Genomic DNA, 26,799 nt, shown 5'->3' with positions numbered 1-26,799 from the left:
ATGTCTTCAGCTTTTATATAATCTCCTGTTTGGCTTTGAATTCTGCAGTTTCGAGGACTCTCTTTTTCATTTCTAGAAGTTGTATTTGATCAATTTCCAAATCTATCTGCTTTGTCTGGGCTCTTTGACTTACTTGCTCAGATTTTAAGTGAGCTGAGGAACTTCACCTTCCGATTTATATTTGTCTCCATTGTGGCTTTTCACAGTAATCGTGTGTTGTTTTTTTATAATAAAAACACCAATGAAAGCTTGCGGTGTTCACTGTGAAAAGCCGAGGTGGGGTTGGAAAGATGGGGAGTGTATGGGAAAGGTTTTTGCATTGTTACTCGAATTTAGTGGACCACGTGCCCTCTCTCCTCTTCCTTTATTGTGGGTGGTAGTGGTGTGTGTAGATATGTCTCTTAGGGACGAACCCCCCACAGGCCATCAAGATGGACCCACATTTCCTTCCCTGGGGCCAGGGTCCTGATGGACACGGCCTCATTTAAGCCTCACACCAGCCCTCTGAGGTGAGACTGCTTATTATTCTCATTTTAGAGATGAGGCCCGAGGAGATGAAGGCTCTTGCCCAGGTTCACCCTGCTGGTGAGTGGAGGAGTGTATGTGTGCATTTGGGCCTGTCCAGCTTGGTCCCTGGGACCAGGACAGCTTCAGCAAGGCAGAGCAGCCTCGGGCTGGAGGGCCACAGGACAGTCTGAGCTGAGCAAGCTAAGCCTGGGGCTCAGGACCTCTGATGTTAGTCCCAGGGGATGGCCCCCTCCTCCACCCAGGATGCGTCATATTCTCAGGGGCAGCCAAGGGTGAAGGGTAAGCGGGTCCTCAGGAGGGGGTGGGACCAGGGAGGGTGACGTCACCCCCACTCTTAGTAATGCTTTGGCAGAGCCTGAAGCTCCCACCTTGGGAGGGAGCGGAAGGAGGAGGGGCAGGGCTGGGGCCAGCAGCTAGAAGGCTGCCAAGTCGGTGATCAGGCATGGGCACTGGGCCAGAGCAGTGGGACCGGGCTTCTGGGGCAAGGCCCTCGAGGGGAGAAGAGACATTCTCGGAGTTCTGGGAGGGGACTCTAGAGAGCGGTGTCCCTATCCGATTGAGTGCAGAATGACGGTCGGCGGTCTGTCTGTCTGTATAACCAGCAAGGCTAGTGGCCAGCTCTCCCTTGATTGATGCCCGACTGTCTGATGGCCTGATTGTTTATTTCTTCGCTGGTTGATGGACTGTCTGATTTATGGGGCTGACTCTTGGAGATGTCAGCAGGGACAGCCAGAATCTCTGTTCACTGCTATGGGATCTTTTGCTAACCTTTCACAGGTGCCTGATGCTACCTCTTCTGAACAACTAGGTTCCGGTGGAAAGGAGAAAATTAACATCTACAGGTGGCCAGGTGCCGGAGTGATAAAGCTGAAATTGACAAAGGCCTACCTTTAAGGAGCTTGTGTCCTCGGGGGCGAGACAGCCTCATACTCATGGTGACTGACACTGGAGCCTGGGAAGAGTTGGACTTACGGGCTGGAAACGGGCTGGAAGTGGAAGGCACCTTTATTCTTGGCCCTTGAGCAGAGGCAGATTAAGGTCAGTTGAGGCCCCAGATGCAGAAGAAAATATTGGGCCTCTTAAAGAAAGGAGACAGGGGAAATAAAAATACATGTTAACCATATTTTAAAATAAATAAAAAATATAATGTACTATTAATGTTAAAATTGCACCAAACTTGATGTCATTAGAAAAAAGTGTAAAGTTGGGGTTTTGCGAGGACCTTCAGAAGTCGGGGCCCAGGGCACGCGCCTGGTGTACCCGCCGTTAAATCCGCCTCTGCACGCGCCTCCTTCATGTGGCTGCTCCCTAGTCTACATCTGGCGTTCCAGGCCCACGTGGACTATTTCTTGTTCCCCAACTTACCAGACCACGCAACCCTGATGATGATGATGATGATGATGACGATGTTCTGTGTCTTCTGACAAGTTCTGGCAGACCACGCCCAGGTTTGGACCGTGTTGCGTCCTGTACTGTGACCGGCTCTGGGTCCCGGCCTTCATAACTTCGATACATCTTCATCTGCTCATCCCCAAGCAGGTAGCAGCCCTTTCCCGATCGCTTTAGATTTTCCTGATGAAGCCAACTCTGTCCAGACCACTATGTGCTAGAGACACATTGCTGTCCTCTCATGGTCCCCTGGGCAGCCACTGACCAGGCCAGAAGCCCTCACACTCCCCCTTTGTAAGGGCGGAACTCCCAGCACCCCCAGATCTCACTCCAAAAAGATCCTTTTACAAAAATCTCTTTCCATTCCTCAAGCCACCTGCCCTTTAATGCTCTCATTAAATGCGGCATGCTATTAACATGTCCTTGATCATGACCCGTATCTGTCCCTAATCATGTAAACAGGTCCCCAAACCTGTAACCAGGGACTCACTTGCCCACGCTGGAACCTGAGAGCTTTCTCTGACCCCTGCTCTCTAACCCCAACCAGCCCCCTTGCTCTGTGGACTCACCCATCTTGGGGTGACCAACTCATCCCGTTGACTTGGAGAACCCCTCAGTCTCAGGCAGAGCGGCCCGGCCGGTCCCCTCCCTCACTCTGCCCTGCTGCAGCGGGTCCGAGCGGAGGCAAACCTCATTCAGCTCCCTTGTCTCCCAGTCCCAGCTCAGGCCCCGTTTCCCGGACAGCGACCGGCGTGACCTAAGGTTTCCCCGCCCCAGTGCAGCACCCAAGTTGTCCCAGAGGAGGGCAGCCATATGTGGTTGTGCGAATCAAGGTCTCTCCATTTCCTAGGGGACCCCCAGGCCTGCTGGCCTCTTACCTGGGTACCTCTCCTGCGCTCACAGACACCTCTGCTGGAGGTTTGGGCCTCGTAACGTCTCCTTGTAGCTAGATTCTGATTGGTCAGGGCATTTGGACGAGGCCTGCTGCCTGCCTGGAAGAGGCAGCCTGGGCAGGAGCTGGACTCTGGGAATTCTGGGGAGGCCTATGGCTATGCCCTCACCCCGGGAGACATCACTGCCCTGGGAGGAAGACACAGCCCAGACTGCCCTCGAATTCCTCATTTGTGAACAGTTCAGCCGGGAGGGAAAGGGCACCGTGCCCGGTGCCTGATGGGAGAAGATGGCTGTGGTCCAGCAGTTGAGCTGAGGGGCGGGACGGTGGGTGGGGGTGGACGGCTGTGCCTTGTCAGCTGTGGACACTGGGGAGCACCACGGAGCTGTGGTTATCTCTCTGCCCGGCCAGCACACACCACCACCTCCTTGCAGCACTACTCAGAGCTGAGCACCACCGCGACAGGAGTTAACTACCCTTAGAGCCGGGGCACACCCTCCAACACCCCCACTCCACCTTCTGTGTCCTCCTAGCCTCCCAGCCCCTTACCAGTTCCCCACGGAATCCAGGGGGAACTGCAAAATCCCTTTTTAAAAAGCCACAGCTGCGGTGAAAGAGTAAAAAGAAGCCCTCCCTCAACCCAACAGCACCTGGGATAGAATTCTATCCTGGCCACTTGCTAGGCAGGTGGCCTCAGGGTGGTCACTTCGTTCCTCTGGAGCCTCCGTTTCCCCACCTGTAAAGAGGGGCTGGTCCTAACTGCCCCAGCGTTGCTGTAAGAATGACATGCGCCAGGTGAGGGCCTGGCACAAGAGGGACCCAGGACGTGTCACAAAAGGAGGAACACTATGGGAAGGGGCACAGGACTGGCTCCCAGTAACTGTTTGCTGATTAAATAGGAGGTGGAATAAAAGAAGTGATCCCAGCATCTGTGCCTTTGCCTTCCTTGCTAAAAGCACCCGGGAATCAGAGGCACGGGCCAGTGTGAGGGAACAGCAGGGTGAGGGGCGGCATCACTCTCGGGGCACGGAAGGCTGAGAGCATTCTCTATGATGTCAGCTTCTGTGTGCAGAATACGTTACGCTCTCAAGCTTCCTCTGACTTTGAGGCTCGTCTGGGACGGAGATTCAGAGCGGAGTCTGTACAGACAGACCTTGGGTTCCAGTCTTGTGTGCCTCTTACCGCCAGGCAGCCCGGAGATGAGGTCCAGGTCTTCTCCAAGCCTCAGTTTTGTCTCTTTCTATACAGTGAGGGTCAAAATACCAACTTTCGGAGCTGCTGGGACAATTAAATGAGGTCTAACCTATATCGAGAGCTTGGACCTAGGCCTGGTGTCCAGTCGGCCCTCAGCAAATGATAGCTTCCGCCATTACTATCTAAGGTCATCATTGCATCAGTCAGCCATGCCAGGTGATAATGGGCCTGAAGCAACCACCATTTAGCCAGCTCACAATTCTGCATGTGAAAAACACAGGTTGGGCTCAGCTGGTGGTTCTTTGCCCCGCCCCCTTGCATCTGTGGTTGGCTACAGGTGAGCAGGGTGATGAGGTGATAGACCACTTGCCTCTGACCCTCCATCAGGCTAACCTGGGCTTCTTTACATGACAGTGGCTGGGTTTTGAGACAGAATAGAAGGGAACAAAACTTCTTGTGGCTTGGGCTCAGAATTGGCCCACTGTCCCTCCCCCAAGATGCTTTTGGCCACAGCAAGTCACAAGGCTAGCCAAGATTCAGGGAGGAGCTAGCCGCACAGTCGCCTGGCAGACGGCATCGATGCGGGAAGGGGAACAATGTCACCATTTCTGCAAACAGCTGACCACAGTGCAGCTAATCTGGGGACACCTGGGGCAGGAAGCAGGTCTCCACGGTCCTCAGTGCAGTGACCCCGCCTCAACGGTCCCTGGCACCAGCAGCAAACCTGCTGCTCTCCTAGGTGGCTTCCCGGCTCCAATCCCCACTCCCAAGCACAGCCTGCTGCTCTCCTAGGAGGCTTCATGGCTCCAATCCCCACTCCCAAGCACAGCCTGCTGCCCTCCTAGGTGGCTTCCCGGCTCCAATCCTCACTCCCAAGCACAGCCTGCTGCTCTCCTAGGTGGCTTCCCGGCTCCAATCCCCACTCCCAAGCACAGCCTGCTGCTCTCCTAGGTGGCTTCATGGCTCCAATCCCCACTCCCAAGCACAGCCTGCTGCTCTCCTAGGTGGCTTCCCGGCTCCAATCCCCACTCCCAAGCACAGCCTGCTGCTCTCCTAGGAGGCTTCATGGCTCCAATCCCCACTCCCAAACACAGCCTGCTGCCCTCCTAGGTGGCTTCCCGGCTCCAATCCTCACTCCCAAGCACAGCCTGCTGCTCTCCTAGGTGGCTTCATGGCTCCAATCCCCACTCCCAAGCACAGCCTGCTGCTCTCCTAGGTGGCTTCATGGCTCCAATCCCCACTCCCAAGCACAAATCCCTTCCTCCTTAGGGGATGGAGACCATCCTGCTACCCCCGGGACCAGCCACAGGACCCACATGTGGAGTCATGGGGACCTGGTGACCCACATTCCGCCGTGGAAAGCCCATGAGCTCCTGGCCCCACCCGTCCTCCGAGGGCTCCCTCCCCACAAGGCAGCCAGCTGTCCACTCCATAACTCACTGAATTATCCCAACAAGGCACCTTAGACCATCACAAGCCACAGTTTTCTTTGGCCTTCACAAGGTTTTCCTGCCCAGGTTGAGTTGACAAGAAGCCATGTCAGTTCCTTTTGGGGTGGGAGGTGCCTGGTTTTCATTTCGATTCATATTTTGGTTGGTTCCTGGGCATCTTCTCTGGGCCAGCCAGCTTCCTGGGGGAGTGGCAGCCCCCACTGTGTCCCAGGCAATGAGGACATCAGGTGACAAAAGGTAGGCTTCTTCCATACTCTTCTGTGCATGTACTGGTGGGCAGAGACAAGGTCTTGACCATCTTCCTGGACACAGGGTGTGTTCTCTGGTTTACACTGGTGTTGGTTCCCTGTGTCACCTGCTCTAGACTGTAAGCTCCACGACATCAGGGACTTTATTCACCTCAGTGAGCCCCGATTCCTGCACAGACCTGGAATATAGCGGGTGCCCTGTAGTGGCCGCACAGACTGATGGAGGAAATGTCGGAGTTTATCCCTGAGCTGAGCCTCCTCAGAAAAGAGCCACCTCCTCCACTCACTCCGTTTCAGAACCGTGGGCCCTTATTCTCACTGGCCTTGCGGCCTAGTGGAAAGGACACTGGCTACTGAGCCACAGGCCCAGGGGTCAATTCCGGCGTCTACACTTTCTATGTGACCATGGACACAAGGTGGTCACCCTACACTTTCTATGTGACCATGGACATAAGGTGGTCACCCTATACTTTCTATGTGACCATGGACACAAGGTGGTCACCCTACACTTTCTATGTGACCATGGACACAAGGTGGTCACCCTACACTTTCTATGTGACCATGGGCACAAGGTGGTCACCCTACACTTTCTATGTGACCATGGACACCAGGTGGTCGCCTGTAGGACTGATTGTTCACTGCCAGCCTCAGGGAACCACTTGCTTAGACTATAATGTGAATGACTCCTCCAGGCCTGCAGCCAGCAATGTAGCTTCTCAAGGCTTGGTTTCCACAACCAGAGGGGGTGGGAGGAGCCATCATTTCTACTCTGCTGGTGTGTGAGGGTTAAAGGGTGACACTCATAAATGGTAACGGTGATGCTGATGGTGATGGGGACTGTGACTGGGAGGAGGCAAGGTGCCAGGTAGAAGCACCCCCCCATCCCTGCCGGCTCCCCACCCTCTCCCCTTGCTGCCCTGCCTGCTCCTTTGCCCCACCCCGCAGAACTGGCCCGGCTCTTGCTCCCAGCTCCGCCTCTAGCTGGGGTCCTGTTGGCAGCATTTTTCTAGCCCTCTCCCTCTCTCCTCTTTGCGGGCATGCTCGGGGAGGGGCCTTTCTATCTCTCTCCCTCCATCCTACCAGTCCCGGGACAAGCGTACCTCCTGGCCCTGAAAGCCCCGAGTCTTCCCTGAACTAGGACCAAGAGGATCACAGGGTCGCTGTCGCCCTGGAAGTCCCAGGCTGGGCTCAGCCAGGTGTGTGATGCAGGGACAGAAGCTAGACCTCTTCACTACTGTCAGCTGCCACCGGCTCCCCTCCTCACCCCCCAGTGTTCCGGGAGGCTGCTGGGGTCTGTCCAGCTCCCCCCTTCCGTCCTCCCCCACCCCTTCCCTCCTCTGCACTTCCAGCTTTTCCTGCCCCCCCTCCCCATCCTGCAGGGGTGTCCCCAGAGGGTGCTGCCTGGAGCATCTGAGGTAACATCAGGGGGCAGGGTGAGGGGCTTGGCTCTGGGCCTGACATAGCCCCTGCTTGAGAGCAGGTGCTGGGGAAATGACTTCAGAGGGGTCAGCTAGGGCCGGGCTTGGGTTCTCACAGCCTGATGTCCTCTAGCGGCCCCTCCTACCTGGCTGCCAGGAGGCTCTGGACCCGCCAGCAGTTCCTGCCCTGGAGGCTCCGAAGTTCTCACACCTGCCTGTTCCTGTCCAGGGCTGTGCTGAGGGGCGGGGACCCCCTCACCCAAGCAGAGGAGCTGAGGGGCCGGGATCCCCCAAGCAGAGGAGCAGCCCTGGGGAAGCAGCACTGAGGGGCGGGGATCCCCCGAAGCAGAGGAGCAGCCCTCGGGAAGCAGCTTATTAGAGACATTACTGCATGTAATACCCACAGTAACACTGGGAAGTAGGAACTGTAGTCCCCAGTTCACTGATGAGACTAGAAGAGATGAGGCCACTGCCAATCGCTGTTTTGATTTTATTTGGTTTCAGGTGGGAAGGAGGCTGAGTGATGAGCGCTCCCACCTCTATCCTGTTTGTTCCGCTCAGTGTTCATTATTCCACTTCCTTCCGCAGGATGCCAGAGGCCTTGGATGGGCCCCTGGGGTCCCGCAGCAATGCTCACCTCAGCGTGGACTGTGTTGTCAGGAGTTGGCAGCTGTGTGCATGCAAGTGCTGTGGGTGTGCCTGTGCCTGTTGTCTAGGTGTGTGCAGGTGCAGGTGCAAAACTCCCTGCATTCCCCAGAGGACAGCTGCTATCTAGGCTTCCTCACCGCTGTGCTCTCAAGAGCCTAGAACACTGCGTGACACACAGCAGAAGGTGCCATTAAGTATTCAGGGAATGAATGAATGAATGAATGAATGAGTGAATCTTACGCCACTGGTTCCAAAGGCCTCAGGGGGTAGCCAGATATTTGCCCTGGGGCAGCTTGGCAACTTAGGCCTCTGTCCCTCTTCGGGGAAGGAGGTGGTGGTAGTCCTGGCCTGGGAATGACCCGCTGTCTGAGCACTCCAGTGTCATGAGTGACCCGCATCGCCCACTTCACCCTGCTGCTCCTCAGGGTGGGGGGCTTGCTCACCTGGAAGATGCCAGGTCTGCTAGGAAATAGGCAGGATTGAGATTGGTGTCCAGGGTGCTCTGCCAGCAGGTCTGCAGCATTCTAGGCTGGCAGATATTTGGCCTTTCCTACCCCCCACTGACCAGCGCAGCTTAATCTGAGGAGAGGAGCTGGGGTCCCTCACACCTGGAGACAGACTGAGCTCTCAGGGGGGCTCAGGGCGTGTGCGTGTGCATGTGCGTGTGTGTGCTCCCCCATACAGCCATGCCAATCATTAAAGTATTAAAGTATTTCTCCACTGATTGCCTGACTATCCCCCCAGGTCAACCCCCATGCGGCCTTGCACCTCCCGCCAATCCATGCAGAGGGCCCCTATTCTAGCTCAAGTCTGGTTTTCATCCCCATTGGTCGGTGTCTATGCCAGACAGCACCCCTCCCCCACAAATCAGCTTCCTAGACACTTGCTGGGCATTGACATTGGCTCCCTGAAGGAACAGAGAGAAAGCTGGCACCCATCTACGCTTTCTGCTTTGCCCCAGGGAGCTGTGGGTGGGCACTGCCCAGGAGGTGCCCTTGCTTCCTCCTACCTACTGCACCCATCTATGCTTTCTGCTTTGCCCCAGGGAACTGTGGGTGGGCACTGCCCAGGAGGTACCCTTGCTTCCTCCTACCTACCGGTTTGACCACTGGAAATCTCAGAGGCAAAATTATATACGGGGTGGGAAAAAGTAGGTTTACAGCTGTGAGTACGCAAAACACAGAGTTCATTCTTGTATTGTTATTTATAAATTATTGTATTGTTGTACAAACAACTGTAAACCTACTTTTGCTCAATACCGTATAGTTTGACTAAGCAATCGGAGCTTAAGAATGGCAGCTGCTTTCATTTTGCATTCCAACGTGATTGACTGACAGTGCTGGGTTGAGAAGGATTCTGAAGATGCAGTGAGTAGTATCAGCCATAAGAATGGCTGGGGGGCACCTGGGCTAAGAGGATGAGAACAGCGATCGATTAGTGATGTCTGCTGTGAGCACGGCAGTGGCAAACACACTGTGAGAATAGTATGCACTTGCCACCACCAGGTTGGGCAACTCAGCTGTGTTTATTTCATCCATGTCTACACTTTCTCATAAATTTATATTTTCTCTGCTGTTTTGTATTTTACTATATGTTACTTCCTTTATGGAATGAGGCAGGTTATAAATAAAATAAACTCGCAGGCTGCACTTGGAACCCTTGATCCTCTTTGCATGATAAGAGCTCCAGGGAGGGTTCCAAACTGTGGCAGAGAACAGCCACCATGGAGCGCAAGGTTCCCTCAGCCCCCGGGGTTATGCCCGGCGCCTCCCAAAGGCCTGAAGGTGAGTTGGCCCTGGATTTCAGCCACAGAAAGCTTCTTGCAGAAATCTATTAGGCTCAGATCAAGAGTTAGACTGTCACTAAGGTCAGAGGTGGATTTAATGGCGGGCACATCAGGTACATGTCCTGGGCCCCGACTTCTGAAGGGCCCTGCAAAACCCCAACTTTACACCTTTTTTCTAATGATAAAGGGCCCAATGTTTCTTCTGCGCCCGGTGCCTCAATCGACCTTAATCCACCTCTGACTAAGGTATAGCCCCTGTATTCTTGCTGAAGACAATGCTGTTGGCCTGGACCCCCAACTCCATGGGGGTCCCCCCTCTTTGTAGCTACGTACATCTAATTGGGGCCCGAGCATCTAAAGTCATGCGATTTAGCAATCACTTCAGAGGGCTGCTAACTATGCAGATTCCTTGTCCCTGGCTCAGAACTGCTGCATTAGAATTCCTGAGTCCTGGAACCTGCATTTTTCACCAGTGTTCCCCCAGGAACGATTGATCACAGGCGTGGGACTGGAGAGGCGCAGGGAGTAACCAGAACAATTCTGGTCTTCTAGGCTGGGGAAGCAGCGCCACCTGGTGGATTCTTCTGGACACCTCCCATTCATTGCCCTTCCTGAACTACTACTGAGTATGTAGGGAGGCAAGTCTCTGTACGCCACCCCCACCCTCCTCCCCCTCCTCCCCCTCTCCCTCCCCTTCCTCCCCCCTCCTCCTCCTCCTCCTCATCCCCCCCCTCCTCCTCCAGGGCTACAAGAGGTCAGAGAGGAGGTGAAGCGACTGCTCTCAGTCAGACTTTCCCCCCACGTTCCATACCCATCTCACCCTAGAGAGACTCCCCCCTCATAAACCTTAAAGCAGTTGTGAGGGCAGAGTGCCTCCTCTGGGCTCTATGAGGCGGGGCACGGGGTCTGCTGGGGCTCACCCTCTGGTACAAGTAAGAGCTTCCTTTAAAGTCTCCCGTTGCATCTTTAAAGTTCCCGAATCCTGCACATCTTACTCCATCACATTTCTTTAACCCTTTGAGTGAGTTTCTTTCATGGTCGCTGATCCCCGGGAGTGAGTTTTTTTTTCAAAAAATGAGATTAGTTCCAGTTGTATTAACTTAAAATTGTGTTTGTTTGATAAACAATTTATGGAAACAAGAAGAATATACGTTTGCCTTTTTTTTTTAATGTTGCCGTATATATTTTTAAAATAAATCGATTGTACTCTGGATGGTCAGGAGGTACGAGGACATACATGAACGTTTGTACTACTCAAAGGTTAGCACAAAAATGTTTCCTTCTTTTGCTCTAGAAAGAGGCCAGGCTTATTGCTATGGCTTCACAGCCCACTTTCGTGTACCTTCTGGGGGCACCTGTACCCTGGTCTGAGAGGCAGGGACCTAGAGGGACAATCTACACCTGTTTCAATATGCAAATCAAACTCCAGCCATGTCGGGAGCCAGGCAGATGGACCAGAGCCAGGTGCCGCCCTCCACAGGCACCAGGCTGACAGGGGGCCGGAGACGCTGAGCAAGGCTCCCTGCCCTGGGGACAGCAGTGAGGTGCCCCCACTCTTTCGTGCAGACCCAGCCATTCCACTCACGCCCCATCCCCCTCTGGTTCTCCCTCTGGTCCGCCCATGGCCTGGGAAACAGCATCCCCAAGTCAGGCTAGATTGTTACAAATACTCTTTAATGACCAGCCTTCAAATCTCAGTATGCTTTACAGAACTGTGCACGAGCCCTCCCCATTCCTTTACAAAGTACAGCCCACCCATCCACCCCCAGGAGGCAGAGGACAGGGGAAGCACCCTCCCTGCTTCCCTGCATGGCTCAGGGTCCTGGGGCCTGCAGGGCCAGCTGTGCCACCCCCTGAGGATGTGCGCCTCTGACTCCCTAACCAGCCCTGGGCCAGGACACAGCCCCTCCGGCCTAGCTCATCCAGGCCCTGCTCCCCCGAAGTGGCCCAGGCAGATCCGAGCTGCCTGGGTGGGGCTGGATCAGGCCTGGGGCAGGGCTGCTGCCCCTAATGTCAGCTAAAGCCCACCCTCCCCCACAACCTTTAATGAAAACGTGAAAGCCAAAGGTATAAGTATTATAGTGGAAAAAAAAGGTGACCCACGCAGTGGGCAGTCCCCTGACATCCCAGGGTGCGTTATCTACACCACTCCGGACAATATATACAGCCTGAAGGCGGGCAGGAACTCGCCCGCCTGTGCAGAGATGCTGCTGGGAGAGTCTTCTCTGAGCTGCTCAGAGAACCCTGGCGGTCAGTGAGCGGAGGAGCCACGAACAGCCGGGCTCAAAGCCGGAGGCAGAAAGGCAGGGAGAAGGGTCCAGGCCTCAGAAAGCCCCCCTCCTCCAGCCAGCACAGGGCAGACCAGGGGCCTGGGCAGTGAGGCGGGAGGTGGGCCCAGGAGGAGGGAACCAGGGAGAACCCTCGGAGCCCTGAGGTTGGGGGACAGGCGGGGAGGTGGGGACAGCAGCTGCCTCAGTACTTGGGGACCTTGCTGTAGTCTTCAGAATGGATGTGCCGGCACAGGCAGATGGACAGGAGCATCCCCAGGAGCTGTGGAGGAGACGGTGGGAGTCAGAGGGGACCGGGCTGCGCAGACCCCCAGGGGCCCCAGAGCAGCAGTCCGCCGTCCGGGTCAGCACACGGGGATTCACAGGCCCCTCGGCCGCGGCCTCGGGACCAGCCTGGGCTGCAGGCGGCAGTGGGGCCGGGGAGGGACAGCGCTCAGGCCAGGCTTGTCACGGGGCCCCAGCCTCCCCCAGGACATCAGCACAGAGGGACAGCACTCAGGCCAGGCTTGCCACGGGGCCTCAGCCTCCCCCAGGACATCAGCACAGAGGGACAGCGCTCAGGCCAGGCTTGCCATGGGGCCTCAGCCTCCCCCAGGACATCAGCACAGAGGGACAGCGCTCAGGCCAGGCTTGCCATGGGGCCTCAGCCTCCCCCAGGACATCAGCACAGAGGGACAGCGCTCAGGCCAGGCTTGCCACGGGGCCTCAGCCTCCCCCAGGACATCAGCACAGAGGGACAGCGCTCAGGCCAGGCCTGCCACGGGGCCCCAGCCTCCCCCAGGACATCAGCACAGAGGGACAGCTCCGGAGGACAGAGCACAGGGAGGGCGGCAGGGGCGGGGACCCAGACCTCGATGACGGCAACGCCCACACACACGCCCAGGATGATGCCCAGGTTGTCCTGCAGCCACGCCTGCACGGTCTCCATGCAGCCCTGCAAGGGGAGGGCACAGCCGTCTCATCTCATGCCACTTCATTCTGTCCCGCAGAACCACCAGGAGGGGCCACCCCCAGCCCACAGGGGTCTGTGTGTTTCTGGAATAGCTATATTAATAAATACGTAATGGGCCCTGGCCGGTTGGCTCAGCGGTAGAGCGTCGGCCTGGCGTGCCGGGGACCCAGGTTCGATTCCTGGCCAGGGCACATAGGAGAGGCGCCCATTTGCTTCTCCACCCCCCACCCCCCCTCCTTCCTCTCTGTCTCTCTCTTCCCCTCCCGCAGCCAAGGCTCCATTGGAGCAAAGATGGCCCGGGCGCTGGGGATGGCTCCTTGGCCTCTGCCCCAGGTGCGAGAGTGGCTCTGGTTGCGGCAGGGCGACACCCCGGAGGGGCAGAGCATCGCCCCCTGGTGGGCAGAGCATCGCCCCTGGTGGGCGTGCCGGGTGGATCCCGGTCGGGCGCATGCGGGAGTCTGTCTGACTGTCTCTCCCCGTTTCCAGCTTCAGAAAAATACAAAAAAAATAAAAATAAAAATAAATAAATAAATAAATAAATAAATACGTAATGAAGGTACAAATGACAAGGGAACAAACGGACCAAAGGCAGGAATAACCTACTGAAGAAGGAAGGAAGGGTAGAGTGGGAGCCCAGGCAAACCCGGGCCAGAGTCCCCGAACCCACAGGCGCCCCGAGCCCCGCCCCTGGCCCCACAGCCCTCCGCACACCTTCTGATACACCGGCCACTCCTCGGGGCTGTTGCCACTCTGGGTCGCGTTGCCGTTGGGAGGCTCACAGAAGCCCTTCCTCACGAGGGAGCCGGCCTCCTCCGTCTTATTCTCACAGGAACAGGGGTAGGTGACAGCGGTGCGATTCATGAGCTCGGCGTTCTCTGTCCAGTTGTAGAAGCTGACCCAGCCGCAGCACTTGCCCTGGGCAAAGAGGGGACAGGCTGCTCACGCCCACTGCCCTGGTGCAGGTGGGGACACCCGGTCCCAGCCACACTGCCAGGGTTCGAGTGTAAGCCTCACTTTGGCTTCTGTGAGCCCCAAGGATTCAAAGAGGCTTCCAGGATCTCATACCAAGAACTACCAAAGGAAAAAGGAAACATCAGGACCAGCAAAAATATAAAGCTGGACAGGAGGGAAGGTCAAGTCAAAAGACAGGACATAGGTGCAGGGGCCAAGCAGGAGGGTAGAAGGCACTCGGCTAACAGCGTGGGGTCTGGAGTGGGGCTACTGGATTCAAACCCCAGCTCTGCCGTCTACCAGCTGCTCAGCTTCAGTCAAAGTACTGACCTCAGCTTCCTCGTCGGCAAAACGGGGCAACAAGGTTTCTAACGCCCAGGGCTCTCACAAGGACTAAGCGGGCTGAGGCCGGCAGAGCGCCCAGCCCAGGTCTGGGGGCACAGTAACTGCCCAGGAGAGCCCACTCCACTTCTAGGTGCTGAGTGCGGAGGTTGCAATCTGCCTCTGAGCTTCCCGGTTGCCGAAGTGAGAAAGGGAGACACGGTCCATTCTGTGTTTGCAGGAGAGAAAGTGCTCGGGTCCCAGAGGGGAAGACAGCCTTTCTGGGCTCCGTGTGCCAAAGGGGGCCTCCATGGGGCTCATGAGGGGACCCCGAGAGGCTGCGGACCACGTCTGGGTCGGAGTTCCCATGACTGGGGTCTCGGGACGGGCTGTGCTGGAAATGCTCTGAGAAGACAGAGCCACGTGGGGTGGGGCTCCTTCCAGATCCCATCGCTGCCCTTCTCTGAGCTGGTTTCCTCCTAGAGAACAGATGGCAACACCACTGCGCTAGGACCCCTGGGAGGGTTTAATGAGCTGCCCGCCACCCTCCTGCTTCCTGCCCATCTAGTGATGAGACCTGACGAGCAGCCCCGTGGCCAGCAGGGGGCGTGCCGAGCATGCTGGGGGCCTTCTTGGCGTCCAGGTTGTATTTTTTTATGTTGCAATTGCTAGGTTGCCTCCTCACTGGCAGAACGGCTGGAACCTTGGAGGGGCACCCGTGGGTCCTCCCACATCCAAGAAAAACGAGGCAGCTTTCCTTGGCCCTTCTACCGCATCGGGCGAAGCCCTCTCCAGAGCCTCCTGCCCTGACTCGTGCCAGGCCTGTCCCTAGTCGCCGTCCACCCTGTATCTCAGCGGCTGTGCAGGGCGAATAAAACATCACCACATGGTGAGTGCTGCCTAAGTGCCACGGGCTTTCAAAGTTCCTCTCACATGAGTGTGGATCAACAGCCCCACTTTATAGATGAGGAAACTGAGGCTCAGAGACGGGCTGGCTAAGTTAGCATCCCAGCCCTCAGGGGCCTGACTACAGTCTGCTCTCTTAACCACCACCCTAAGCAGCACCTGACAGACATCGGAATCATCTAGAGGCCTTGCCAGCTGCAGGGACCCCCAACCAGCCAACTCTCTCCAACGGGGTGATATTCCTCACCCCTCAAGGGACTCCCTTCTCCCCCAAGGCTCCTTGAAAGGTGCCACTTGTTCACCCCGGGACACTGACTCCCTCTACTCTGAGCAGAGCATCTCGGGAGTTGCGGGTCAAACTCAAGGTGTGATGCAAACATCCTTCTGTGTGCACCGAGCCCTCCAGCTGGGAGAGGCCCTCCGACCTGCCTCATCTGGTGCTCGCCGAAACATCTGTGAGGCACGTGGGCCGGAAAACACCACCCTCCCCTGTCCACAGCTCCGAAAATGGTGTGCCCATGTCTTCAGACCAAGTCTCTCTTCCGTCTCCAAACTCTCCTGCTTTCGGCTGGTGCTGGCAGGTCCTAAGTAGTGTTGCATCCAGGGGGAGGCTGCAGCCCAGAGGAGGCAGGTCCCGGCCAAGGGCACACAGCATGAGGCCGCAGGAGAGGCGGCAGCCGCGTCCTCACTGCTGATGTCGACTTGTGTGTGTGACGGCTGGCTCACCGAAGCTGGCTGGGCACCCGGTCAGACGGTCATTCGTTCAGTATGTTGGTCTGTTTGTCTGTCATGTTGTCATTTATTCTGTCAGTCGGCTGGTCTCTGGCTCCCCCACTTTAATGAGTTGTAATACACACACACTAACGTGCACAGATTTGGCTGGGTAATTTTTATATACACACCGGCATAACCACCATTAAGATTTTTTTTTTTAATTTTTCTTTTTTTTAATTTTTATTTATTCATTTTAGAGAGGAGAGGGAGAGACAGAGAGAGACAGAGAGAGAGAAGGGGGGGAGGAGCTGGAAGCATCAACTCCCATATGTGCCTTGACCAGGCAAGCCCAGGCGACCTCAGCATTTCCAGGTCGACACTTTATCCACTGCGCCACCACAGGTCAGGCACCACCATTAAGATTTAAATAGAACATTGCCTTCACCCCAGAAGGTTCCCACAAGCTCCTCCCGAGAAGCCACCTCCACTCAGACTGGGCACCCAGTTTCCTAACCTCCAGGGCAGAGCTCCCCATGCTCGCCAACCTGGCTCGAGACGAGAGGGTCGAGAGCGGACATCCTGCTCTCTGGCCACAGGTAGGAGCACCGTGAGCCCTGGGACAGCCTCCAAGACCTGGGCCCCCTGAGCAAGGGGCAAGGTGGTGGCTGCAGCGGCAGCTAGGGGGACCGCTCAGGAGCCTCCACTGCCGTCCGGGACACACTCGCGCACCAGCTTGCTAACATACGGTCAGGTGCGCACAGGCGCGCGGACGACCAGACCCAGACACACAGACGCAAACAGGCCAGGCCCCTTGCGCTGCCCTGTCCCCCGGCCCCGCCTCACCTCCGCCTGCACGTAGTCCCAGCCCTGCTGCAGCCTGTCCTCCTGACCGTCCTTGTAGTCCCGAATGAGCTTGGTCACGATGCTGCCCATCTCCTTCTTTACCTGCATGGAGGAGGGCCAGGATCAAGGTCAGAATTCTTGAAACCCGTGCCCCACCTCTGGTCACATGGACAGAAAATGCCTCCCCCACCCTAGCCCCCGAGCCTGGGGACATGCTCGTGGTGCGGAAGCATTTCGTGATTTGTCCCAACCACTGTCCTGGCACTTCCTGGTGGTCAGCACACTGAGCCCAGGGCAGTGAGGGCCATCCACCCTGCCCTACAGCCTAGTAGGAACTTGGCAGTAGCATGACCCTTTCAGTGGGGATCTTTCCACGTCACTGCTGAAAACCTTCCGGAGGCTTCCGGCTGCTCTCAGGAACAATGCCGACACCCTCTCAATGGCCCACAAGGCCCTGCACCACTTGGCCCATGCTCCCAGACCTTGTTTCTTCTGTTCCTGCTTCCTCTGCTTCTATTATGCAGATCCCCTTGCTGTCTTTGTGCTAGACTCACTCCTGCCTCAGGGCCTTTGCACTCACTCTACCCTCTGACTACAATCCTCTTCCCCTAACTATTAACAGGACTCACTTTTTTACTTCCTTGAGGGCTCTGCTCAAATGTCACCCCCTCAGAAAGGCTTTCCTAGACCACCCTACTGAATACTGTCCCTTTCCTACCCCTCCCCACCCGCCCCAGGCTCTCCATATCCTGCAAAGGAAAACCTGCATTTTTTTCATGGGCTTGTCACCGCACTCTCATTAGTTCCCAGGGTTTCCCCCACCAGAGTTCCCATCTCTTCTCCCACCAGAAGGCTAGCTCCGTGGAGTGGGGACGGTGATGTCTGGCCGGAGGGGGAGCGCGTGCCCACACAGGAACGAGCGCATAACCGCGGCTGTGGACCCGCCCCCCGTCCCCGTGCGCTTTCCTGGGGCACCCACCCGCCTGCCCCTGGGCCCCACAGAACCCACGTCCCCACCGTGCCGTCGCACCATAGCCAGCGTGCCCAGGAATCCAGAGGCCCTCACTGAGGAAGAGAGCAATGCCCCGGCTCGTCCCTAACCCCACGGAGAAAGCGCTGATACTCAAACAAGGCAGGCGAGGGCTGCGGGGCTCGGGAATCGGAAGGATTCGGTCCAGGAGGGCTTTTCCCTGCGGCCCTGACAAGCCATCCCACTACAGCAGCTTTTCAGGAGCAAACCGCCCACGCGAGGGGGAGCAACCCCGAAACCAGCCCGGAGCCTAGACCAGCCCCAGGCGGGAAGGGGCCCCGGAGCCAGCCCGGTCTGGCCCCACCCGGCCTCTCCTGTGGACCTTGCCTGAGGCCCTTCTCCGCACCTGGCGTGGACAGGCTGGGATAGTCACCTGCTGCCTGTCGCTGTGGAGCCCCATGGTGAGGGGCCCGAGGGGACAGGGGCACCGCGGGGACAGCTACACACCTGCCTCTCAGTTTCTGAGAAAAGGGGAGGAGGGGGAAGGGACAGATGCTTCCAGGCAAGGGCTTTCAGAGCCTGGCCCAGACCCTGCGTGCGGGACTTCCGCCAGGTCCCCACAGGCAGCCCGCACGCACTTCAGAGAAACCATATCCTCCAGGTGGACGGGGACCCTGGCTCCGGGACCCTCCTGTCACGAACCTGGGGAAACAGCCCCCGGGGCCTGGCTCTGCCCCTTTCCCTCTTGATGAAACTCTAAGCGCACTGTTTTCTGTTTACTTTCCACCACTTGCAAAGCTTTCCTGGAGATACTAACCCACCCCGGCATGTGTGGCTGACATGTACCGAACGCTTGTCTGTGCCTGGGCTGTGCTGGGCCCTTCCAATGCGTCCTCTCACCTCACTCCTCAGAGCGGACCTACGGTCTAGGTATTGACCTAGGCCCTCATTTTAGATATGGAGGAAATGAGGCTCAAGGGGTCCATTACCGCTCAAGGTCACACAGCCAAGACGTAGAAACGCTGAGGTTCGGACTTGGGCCTATCTGATTCTAAACCCCAACTTTTTACCCATTCAGCTCTATCAGCATTTTAACCCCATGGCTGTATCTTGAAGTAAGTTAGAGCACTTCTAAGAAGGGCCCCGAGAAGCCCAGTGTTTTGCCAGTGTCACACGGCTGGGGCTGACCTTGGCCCTTCCTGCCCTGGCATCTCTGCGCCCCAGCGCTACCCCCAGAGAGGAGAGCAGATGGTCTCTGAGGCGTGGAAAAAGGGGCAGTCCCCAGAAGTATTTGCTTGGGAAGCCACCTTTCCCACATCCTCCTCACTGGCCTTCCCCCACTGACCCAGGCGCTATTTACAGCCCAGGGTGGTTGCCACAGCAGCCCAGACTTCCCTGTTTCAGTCCCTCCTGAAATGAGAAGGTGATGGAAACTGCGTGCTTTCCGCTGCCACTGGGTGGTTTCCATGGAAACACCACCTCATCCTGCAGCCCAGAATGTGGCTGAGCCCCACAGCTGAGCCACAGGGACCATGGCTGCAGGGGTTGGTTCAGCTTAGAGCTGATGTCTTGGGATCCCAACGCCTGCCCATGAGGCTGTGCTGGGAACCCAGGGTGGTTACCCTGGCGACCAGGCTGTTCCCGAGACAAGGAGGAAAGCGTAGACAGAGTGAGATGATGCTCACCATCCCACTTCACCCCTGTAGGGGCCGCCTCTGTGGTTGCTGACTGCCCCGCACCCATTCTCTGGTCTTGAAATAACGGTTCCTTTCTTAGGGGCCAGCACCCCTCAATCCACCCATGTGGCCGGAAGCCCCGCTGTCTGGTCCCTTCTCCGATGTCACAGGCAGGCAAAGACCGAGGCTGTTCCTTTAACGCCTTCCACATCCTGGGAAGAGCGAGCGGTTCAGGAACAAGGCTGTGTCCCAGGGTCACACAGGTGGGCCCTCTCTTTCCGCTAATCTGACTGGAGGAGGTCCTGAGCTGCTTGCCGGTGGCCACCTTGGGCTCCGCTGGGGGCAGCCCGCCCGAGAAGACAGCCAGCAGAGGAGAGCGGGCTGAGGGCGGAGAGGGTCAGAGTGCCGGTGGCAGCCGCCGGAGGCCTGGGCAGCGGGGCCTGCAGCCTGCCGGCTACTGTCAGCTGGGTGACTGTTGCCGGCAATCGGGAGTCCCGCCCGGGAAGAACTGTGTAACTCACAGCCCAACGCAAAAGGAAAATGCTGGGCCCTTGTTCAAAAATGATTAAGAATTCAAAACAGCCACAGCAGAGCATCAAACCAAACACAGGATCCTTCTAAGTGTGGGGCCCTGTGTGACTGCTTAGGTCACATGCCTAAGAAACAAGCCCTGGTCCTGCCCAACAACATTCTTCCCATTTCCCAGAAGGACAAATATAGGCCCATGGGGTCAGAACTACTTCCCAAGATCACACAACCAGCCGGTAGCAGAGATATAAGCGTACACCTGACATGTGCGGCTCCATAACCCCGAGATCTTAACCACAACAAGCCACTCACAGGCTCCACCCAACCAGAGATCCCACGGTCCCTCAGGACGAGACCTCCCTGCCTTCCCCGCCAATGCTGCGCCTTATTCCACCTTGTGCTGTGACTTTTCACAGAGGTTAGATAGAAGAGAACAGAGTCCAATGTATCATTTAAATGTAAGAATCCTCATACTTTCCCAGGTCCTGCTTAAATGCTGCCTTGGATAGGACTTTCCTGAAAGTCCACTGCCGTCCAAACAACCAGGTACCTGGAGTTCAGCAAGAGGCCTGCCATGCCCCCCACCCTACCCTGTCACCCCGTGAGCTCCTGAGGGCAGGGCCTGTACCGGGGCCACCATGCCCCCCGCCCTGTCACCCCGTGAGCTCCTGAGGGCAGGGCCTGTACCAGAGCCGCCATGCCCCCCGCCCCATCACCCCGTGAGCTCCTGAGGGCAGAGCCTGTACCAGAGCCACCATGCCCCCCACCCTACCCTGTCACCCCGTGAGCTCCTGAGGGCAGGGCCTGTACCGGAGCCACCATCCATGCAGCCCGGCACGCAGCAGGTGCTTATAAGTCTTGGCTCCATTTCTGCCCATGACCCCTTTTCGGAAGGAGACCGTGGACACTTTCTTCTCCTGTTCCCAGTGGGATGAGAAGGGTCACTCTCCCTGTCCTGGCTTCAGCTGCCTCCAAGCCAGTGGGACAGGAGTTTTTGTCTAAGCGAGCAGACATCTCAGACGCACACTGTCCTCACGGAGCCTGTCCCACTGCACCTCAGGACGTGTGGGCAGTGCCAAGTTTGGGCTTCACAGGTGGGAGAGAGAGTCACAACTCTCCTACCCTTTCTGGGGAACAGCGGTCAGCTCAGACACTGTCACCACCCCACACCCCCAGCTCCCACCTAGACCATGTGAGCCCCTTCCCCTCCAAGCTCTCAGCCCCCAGGCCTCCCGCTGAGCCCGATATCACCCCTCCGAGTGCTGGCAGCCTCGCCTGTGCAGGTCGTAGGGGGCCCGGCTAGCACTGTGGACAGTGAGTGCACAAGCCCCGGGCCCAGCACACTCCAGGAATGCTGCCCTGGGTGAGTATCAGCTCACTTCCCTCCTCCCGACCCCCCCCCCCCCCCCCCACTGCCTGCAGAGGACAAGTCACAATCCCAGACTGTCAGAGCTCGGAACGGCCCAAGAGGTCCCCTGAGACGCAGAGAGGCTGAGTGACTTGTCAGAGGAAACACAGCAATCAGTGGCAGAGCCCACCCGAGATCACAGGGCCCCTGGACCCCTGATCTGCCCTTTGCCCACTCAGCGGAGGCTGGATAAACACGAGGAAGCAGCCAGGGGAGCCTCGACCACACTTCCTGTTCCCACATCCCTTGCTAATACTAATATTGATACTGACAACAACAGGAACAGCTGCCATTTATTGAGCCCTTACTGGGCATCAATGAAGTTAATAATGGTGACAATAACAGTAACACTTGCCATGATGCCAGCAAACGTCTGCTCTAGGCCAGAACGACACTATGCCCTTCCCATATGTCGATGCTTTACATCCTCGCCACAGCGCTATAAGGTGGCCCTTGGGGCCCATGTACTCTGGCACTGAGAAGTTTTCCAGTTTTACCAAGGGATCAGGGTATGTGTCACAGCCCGAATTCTCTCCCATCCACATTTCCCGAGGGACACCTGAATAGCTTACACAAAGGCCACAAAGAGTCTCACTTCCATTCAGGTCCATTTTTTTTTTCTTTTTTTTTTTTCTTTATTCATTTTTAAAGAGGAGAGAGAGAGGGAGAGAGAGAGAGAAGGCAGGAGGAGCTGGAAGCATCAACTCCCATATGTGCCTTGACCAGGCAAGCCCAGGGTTTCGAACCGGCGACCTCAGCATTTCCAGGTCGATGCTTTATCCACTGCGCCACCACAGGTCAGGCCATTCAGGTCCATTTTGCCACTAAATGAATCACAAACTTTTGGGGGAGAGTTTCAAAGTGGTTTTGGCTTTTAGAATTGCAGACAAGCCTGACCAGGTGGTGGTGCAGTGGATAGATTGTCGGACTGGGATGCGGAAGGACCCAGGTTCGAGACCCCCGAGGTCGCCAGCTTGAGTGCAGGCTCATCTGGTTTGAGCAAAGCTCACCAGCTTGGACCCAAGGGCGCTGGCTTGAGCAAGGGGTCACTCAGTCTGTTGTAGCCCCCCGGTCAAGGTACATATGAGAAAGCAATCAATGAACAACTAAGGTGTAGCAATGAAAAACTGATGATTGATGCTTCTCATCTCTCTCTGTTCCTGTCTGTCTGTCCCTATCTATTCCTCTCTCTGACTATCTCTCTGTCTCTGTAAAAAAAAAAAAAAAGAATTGCAGACAGGAGACAAGTGTACCTGTATGATTACTGCTATTCGACAAGTGAGGCAGCCGAGGCCCAGAGAGGCTTAGTCACTTGCTGAGGGTCTCAGTGCAGGGGGTCAATGTGAGCAGCTGGATTCCAGAGTCTAGGCCCTTGACCAACCAATGCTGACTTTATTTCTTGTAAATTTTTTTTTTTTTTTTTACAGATACGGAGAGAGAGTCAGAGAGAGGACAGACAGGGACAGACAGACAGGAATGGAGAGATGAGAAGCATCAATCATTAGTTTTTCGTTGCGACACCTTAGTTGTTCATTGATTGCTTTCTCATATGTGCCTTGACCGCGGGCCTTCAGCAGACCGAGTGACTCCTTGCTCGAGCCAGTGACCTTGGGTCCAAGCTGGTGAGCTTTTGCTCAAACCAGATGAGCCCGCGCTCAAGCTGGCACCTCGGGGTCTTGAACCTGGGTTCTCGGCATCCCAGTCTGACTCTCTATCCAGTGCGCCACCGCCTGGTCAGGCTGTATTTTTTTTTTTTCGTATTTTCCTGAAGTGAGAAGCGGGGAGGCAGAGAGACAGACTCCTGCATGCACCCGACCAGGATCCATCCACCACCAGGGGGCGATACTCTGCCCATCTGGGGTGTTGCTATGTTGCAACCAGAGCCATTCTAGCGCCTGAGGCAGAGGCCACAGAGCCACCCTCAGCGCCCGGGCAAACTCTGCTCCAATGGAGCCTTGGCGGGGGGGGGGGGGGGGGGGGGTGGCGAGAAAGAGAGAGAGATAAAGAGAAAGGAGAGGGGGAAGGATGGAGAAGCAGACAAGCGCTTCTCCTGTGTGCCCAGGCCAGCAATTGAACCTGGGACTTCCACATGCCGGGCTGACGCTCTACCGCTCAGCCAGGGTCCCAACCACTCTGTATTTTATAAATGTGTTGCTGTCGGTGCTCATAGTGGGGTATGGGGGCCAGGCAGGTTTATTCTCCTCGATTTATAGCGGAGGGGCCACATGCCTTGCCCGAGGACCCAGCTACCCCTGGTTGCTGGCCTGGCAACAGTGGCTGCTGAGAGGGTGGGGCAGGAAAGACAGCTGGCCACCTGCAGACCACTCCGTGGAAAGCCCGGGGACTGCGTCCCTCCTACCTGCCCAGGAGGCCTGGGGAGGGGAGAAGAGGGGCCCACTGCCTCTCCACAGGCCATTCCCTTTGGGCTCACACAGACCCCCTCCCCAGCTGGGCCCCATCTGCAGGAATAAACACCATCGAGGGCATGTTTAGTCTTCCACCGGGATTTACAATGTGCTGGGGAAGAAGAAATAAATCATTCGTTCCAACTTGGGCGATAGAGTGGCGCCAGAACTACCCCAGAAAAGCCAGAAAATGACCCCCTGCCTTCTAGAAGAGGAGCAGGGCCAAGGTGAGGGGGCTGGGACCAGGGAGAGTGAGCCTGGGGCCAGGGAGGCAAAGAAGGGACAGTGGGTCCAAGGGACAGAGCCTAGGCTGGAGTCGGGAGAGGGGACCGTCCACGCCAGCCCTGCCTGGAGCTGTGGGACTGCTCTGAGGTGCAGCTCCTGGTCACCAGGCACACAGGGATCTCACCATGCTGTCGGGCGCAGCGTGGGGTAGAGGGAGGCGCGGGCCCTGCGTCAGAGGGAGCAGGGTGGAATCTCCACTCTGACACCTCTGAACTGAGTGTGACTGTGGGGAACATCACTTTGCTTTGCGGGGCCTCAGTTTCTTTAAGTGGAAATGCTTGTAACACTGAAACGTGTGTCAAGTTACTAAGTGAGTTCCTGGTACGTGGTTGGTGTCCACAGATGGGCACCATCTTTATTACCATGAGATGGGGAAACACACAGGGGTGAGAAAGTCAACTTCCCAACACCCCTGCAGTGCTGACCAGCGTCTGAGTCACAGGATCCAGCTCACTGGAGCCCCGTTCCTGACTGCCCTGACTGAATGTACAACTGAGCGGGTTCCAGAGAAGCGCCGGGTGCTGAGCCTATAACCCTTTCTCTGAAAAAGGAGTGTCCCTGCGCTAAGCATTTGCTTCCTGTGTGACAGCCAAGCAAGACTTTCTTTCATCTACGGAAACTGTATTTCCCCTTTTGCCTTGGCTGACAGGAAGCTCCATGTTCAAGTTAGCCCTCAGCTATGTGAGAATCTTGTCCCGTGGCTGCAGGAACAATGGTCTTCCTCTGTGTAGGTGTGCATTCCAATCTCTCTCGTTTTGATTTTAGGCACCCTGTGCCTATGTGAGAAGTCAGGGCCTAGTCTCCTGGAAAAGAGGCTGGGTGTGGACTGCACCTAAGTAAGGCGGACGCAGGTAGAAACCACCACGTGAGAATTTCACGGGCATGAGCCCAGAAGCCAGGCTGCTGGGGCTCGAATCTCAGCCCTGCCATTTACCAGCTATGTGACCTTTGGCCAGGTTGCTTAACCTCTCTGTGCCTCAGCCTTCACATCTGAAGAAGTGGGTGTTCCTATCCATGACCGCACAGAACTTCTGCGAGGGCCAGATATTAAATGCAACATGAGCACAGCAGTTAGTTCCAGGCTTGTTCTAAGTGTTAGTTGTTGACGGTACAATTTTTTCTCAGCTTCCTTCTAAGAAGGATCTGAGGCAACTTGACCTTCAGGTGGTAAAATGCAGGAGCCCACCTGGCTGCCGGCCCCGCCACCTGCTCCGTGGACAAGAACTGTAGCACTGGAGGAGGGCAGTTCCCCCGGCTCAGCCGGCCCACGGCTGTACTACGGGGGTCGGGGGCCTGGGCTCTCACGTGGTCTGGCCAGTGCCCAGCTGGGTGCCCTCGCCCCACCTGCAGGGCTAGGATTCTCACAGCGTCTTGGGAGAGCGCAATGTAGATCAGCGAGAGGATGACTGTAAAGTGGCCACCACTGTACCCAGGATGTGGTGTGCGCTGAACCAACGTAAGCATGGCGGAGGCTCTTGTTACTAATATTGATGGTATTGCTGTTAATCTTTCTGAGCATCTGTTTCCCTGTCTGACAACATAACACTTACCGCACAGAGCTGTTGTGAGGATGAGACAGTGTGTGTAAAGCTTCTAGAAGATACCATGTGCACACAGTAGGTGCTCCATGAATAACTATGACAATCACCATGACTGGCTCACCCAGCAGCCAGCCATTCCCAGCTCCCTGTGCCTCCGTCTTTAGAGTCTGGAAGTGAGATGCTTTCTCAGCCGCACTTAACGCCAGGGGTGCCTTTGTGACCCAATCTGGGGGAGATTTCTGCAGGGCTTGTTCTCTGATAAAAAGGATGCCGTGGCTGGCACGGCCCCATTCCCTCTCTTCCGGCCACAGCAGCACAAGATGGTGCTGTGGCAGCCATCCTGGCACCACGAGGCCAGCGGCATGGTGTCGAAAAGCCTTCGAGATGAGGGCGCCGAAGAGACAGCCAGAACCATGGTCTCTTGAGCTTCCCAACATGACTTCTTGTCATGTTCACAACTGTCCTCAGATTTTAAGCCACAGTCAGCCTAATTTTCTATTCCGCAAAGCTGAGCACCATTCCTCTGCCATAGGACCAATGTTTTTATGCCCTGTGGCATGGATTTAATACTTGCTAAGGTGCCTCAACTATAATAAGAATCATAAACATTTATCGAGGCCTTCCCATGCCAAGCACTGTGCTAAGGGTCCTACTAACATCATCTCACTGAACCCTCGCAGAAGCCCAAAGGGTTCAGTCTCATGACTGTCCCCAGTGTACAGAAGGTGAAACAGGCAGAGAGGCAAGCGGCTTGTGTGCAGTGGCCACACAGCTGGAAGGTGGCAGGGTGGAGTGGATCCAGGCCCAGGAGTGACTCCAGCCACGGACACTGCCTTCCTGTCTAACTGTTCATTTAGTCACAGGCAGGCTGCCCCGCACCTATGGGGTTTCTCTGTGACAACTGAGGCTTCTTGTCTACGCGCCACCCCCCAGGCCAATCCACGTTGTGGCCGGTCCAATGCAGGCTGGGGGCAGGGAGGAGGGCAGGCTTACCTTGTCTATGTTGAAATAGAAGAGGACACCAGCAGCCACCTGGGCGATGAGGATCAGGAGGAGGAAGACAAAGTACTGGGGACACAGAGCAGGCAGAGTCAGCTGGGAGTCCCCACCAGGTCCCACTCCCAGATGCTCCCCACCCAGGCCGGGCCAGTGCCGGGCTCAGGGGCTGGGCAGCAGCGGGGAGGGCCCACTTACCAGCGCCAGCAGGCAGCGGACCTCGTTCACAGCGCCCACACAGCCCAGGAAGCCCATGAGCATGGTGACGGTCCCCACGCCGATGAAGACGTAGGCCCCCACATTGAGCGAGCTGGAGGAGTTCTCTGGGGGGTGGAAGGAAGGGTGTTTGATCAGCCTGGCTGTCTCCCTCTCATGAAGTCGGAATCGGGCACAGGGCTCAACGGTCTGGGACTGCTCCCAAATGCCCTCCTTGGAGTCGGGGTGCTGGGTCAGCCACCCCC

The 26,799-nt window shown here is 56.6% G+C and overlaps 1 protein-coding gene across 2 annotated transcripts in view; it reads right to left on the bottom strand.

Moving 5' to 3' along the window:
* Positions 1-11,207: 11,207 nt before the first annotated feature.
* CD82 (CD82 molecule) overlaps positions 11,208-26,799 on the bottom strand; it is a 52,775-nt gene continuing 37,183 nt past the window's right edge. For both annotated transcript variants that reach the window (XM_066251328.1, XM_066251329.1), the window contains 6 exons: positions 26,537-26,661; positions 26,336-26,410; positions 16,530-16,631; positions 13,506-13,709; positions 12,693-12,776; positions 11,208-12,104 (listed from right to left, as the gene is read on the bottom strand). In XM_066251328.1, coding sequence (XP_066107425.1) covers positions 12,027-12,104; positions 12,693-12,776; positions 13,506-13,709; positions 16,530-16,631; positions 26,336-26,410; positions 26,537-26,661 — 668 coding nt within the window. In that variant the 3' untranslated portion in view covers positions 11,208-12,026. The remainder of the gene's footprint in view (positions 12,105-12,692; positions 12,777-13,505; positions 13,710-16,529; positions 16,632-26,335; positions 26,411-26,536; positions 26,662-26,799) is intronic.

Source organism: Saccopteryx bilineata, chromosome 1 (genome assembly GCF_036850765.1).
Source record: "Saccopteryx bilineata isolate mSacBil1 chromosome 1, mSacBil1_pri_phased_curated, whole genome shotgun sequence".
In the NCBI taxonomy this organism is placed as follows: domain Eukaryota; kingdom Metazoa; phylum Chordata; class Mammalia; order Chiroptera; family Emballonuridae; genus Saccopteryx; species Saccopteryx bilineata.
This window is presented reverse-complemented; position numbering and strand designations above follow the sequence as displayed.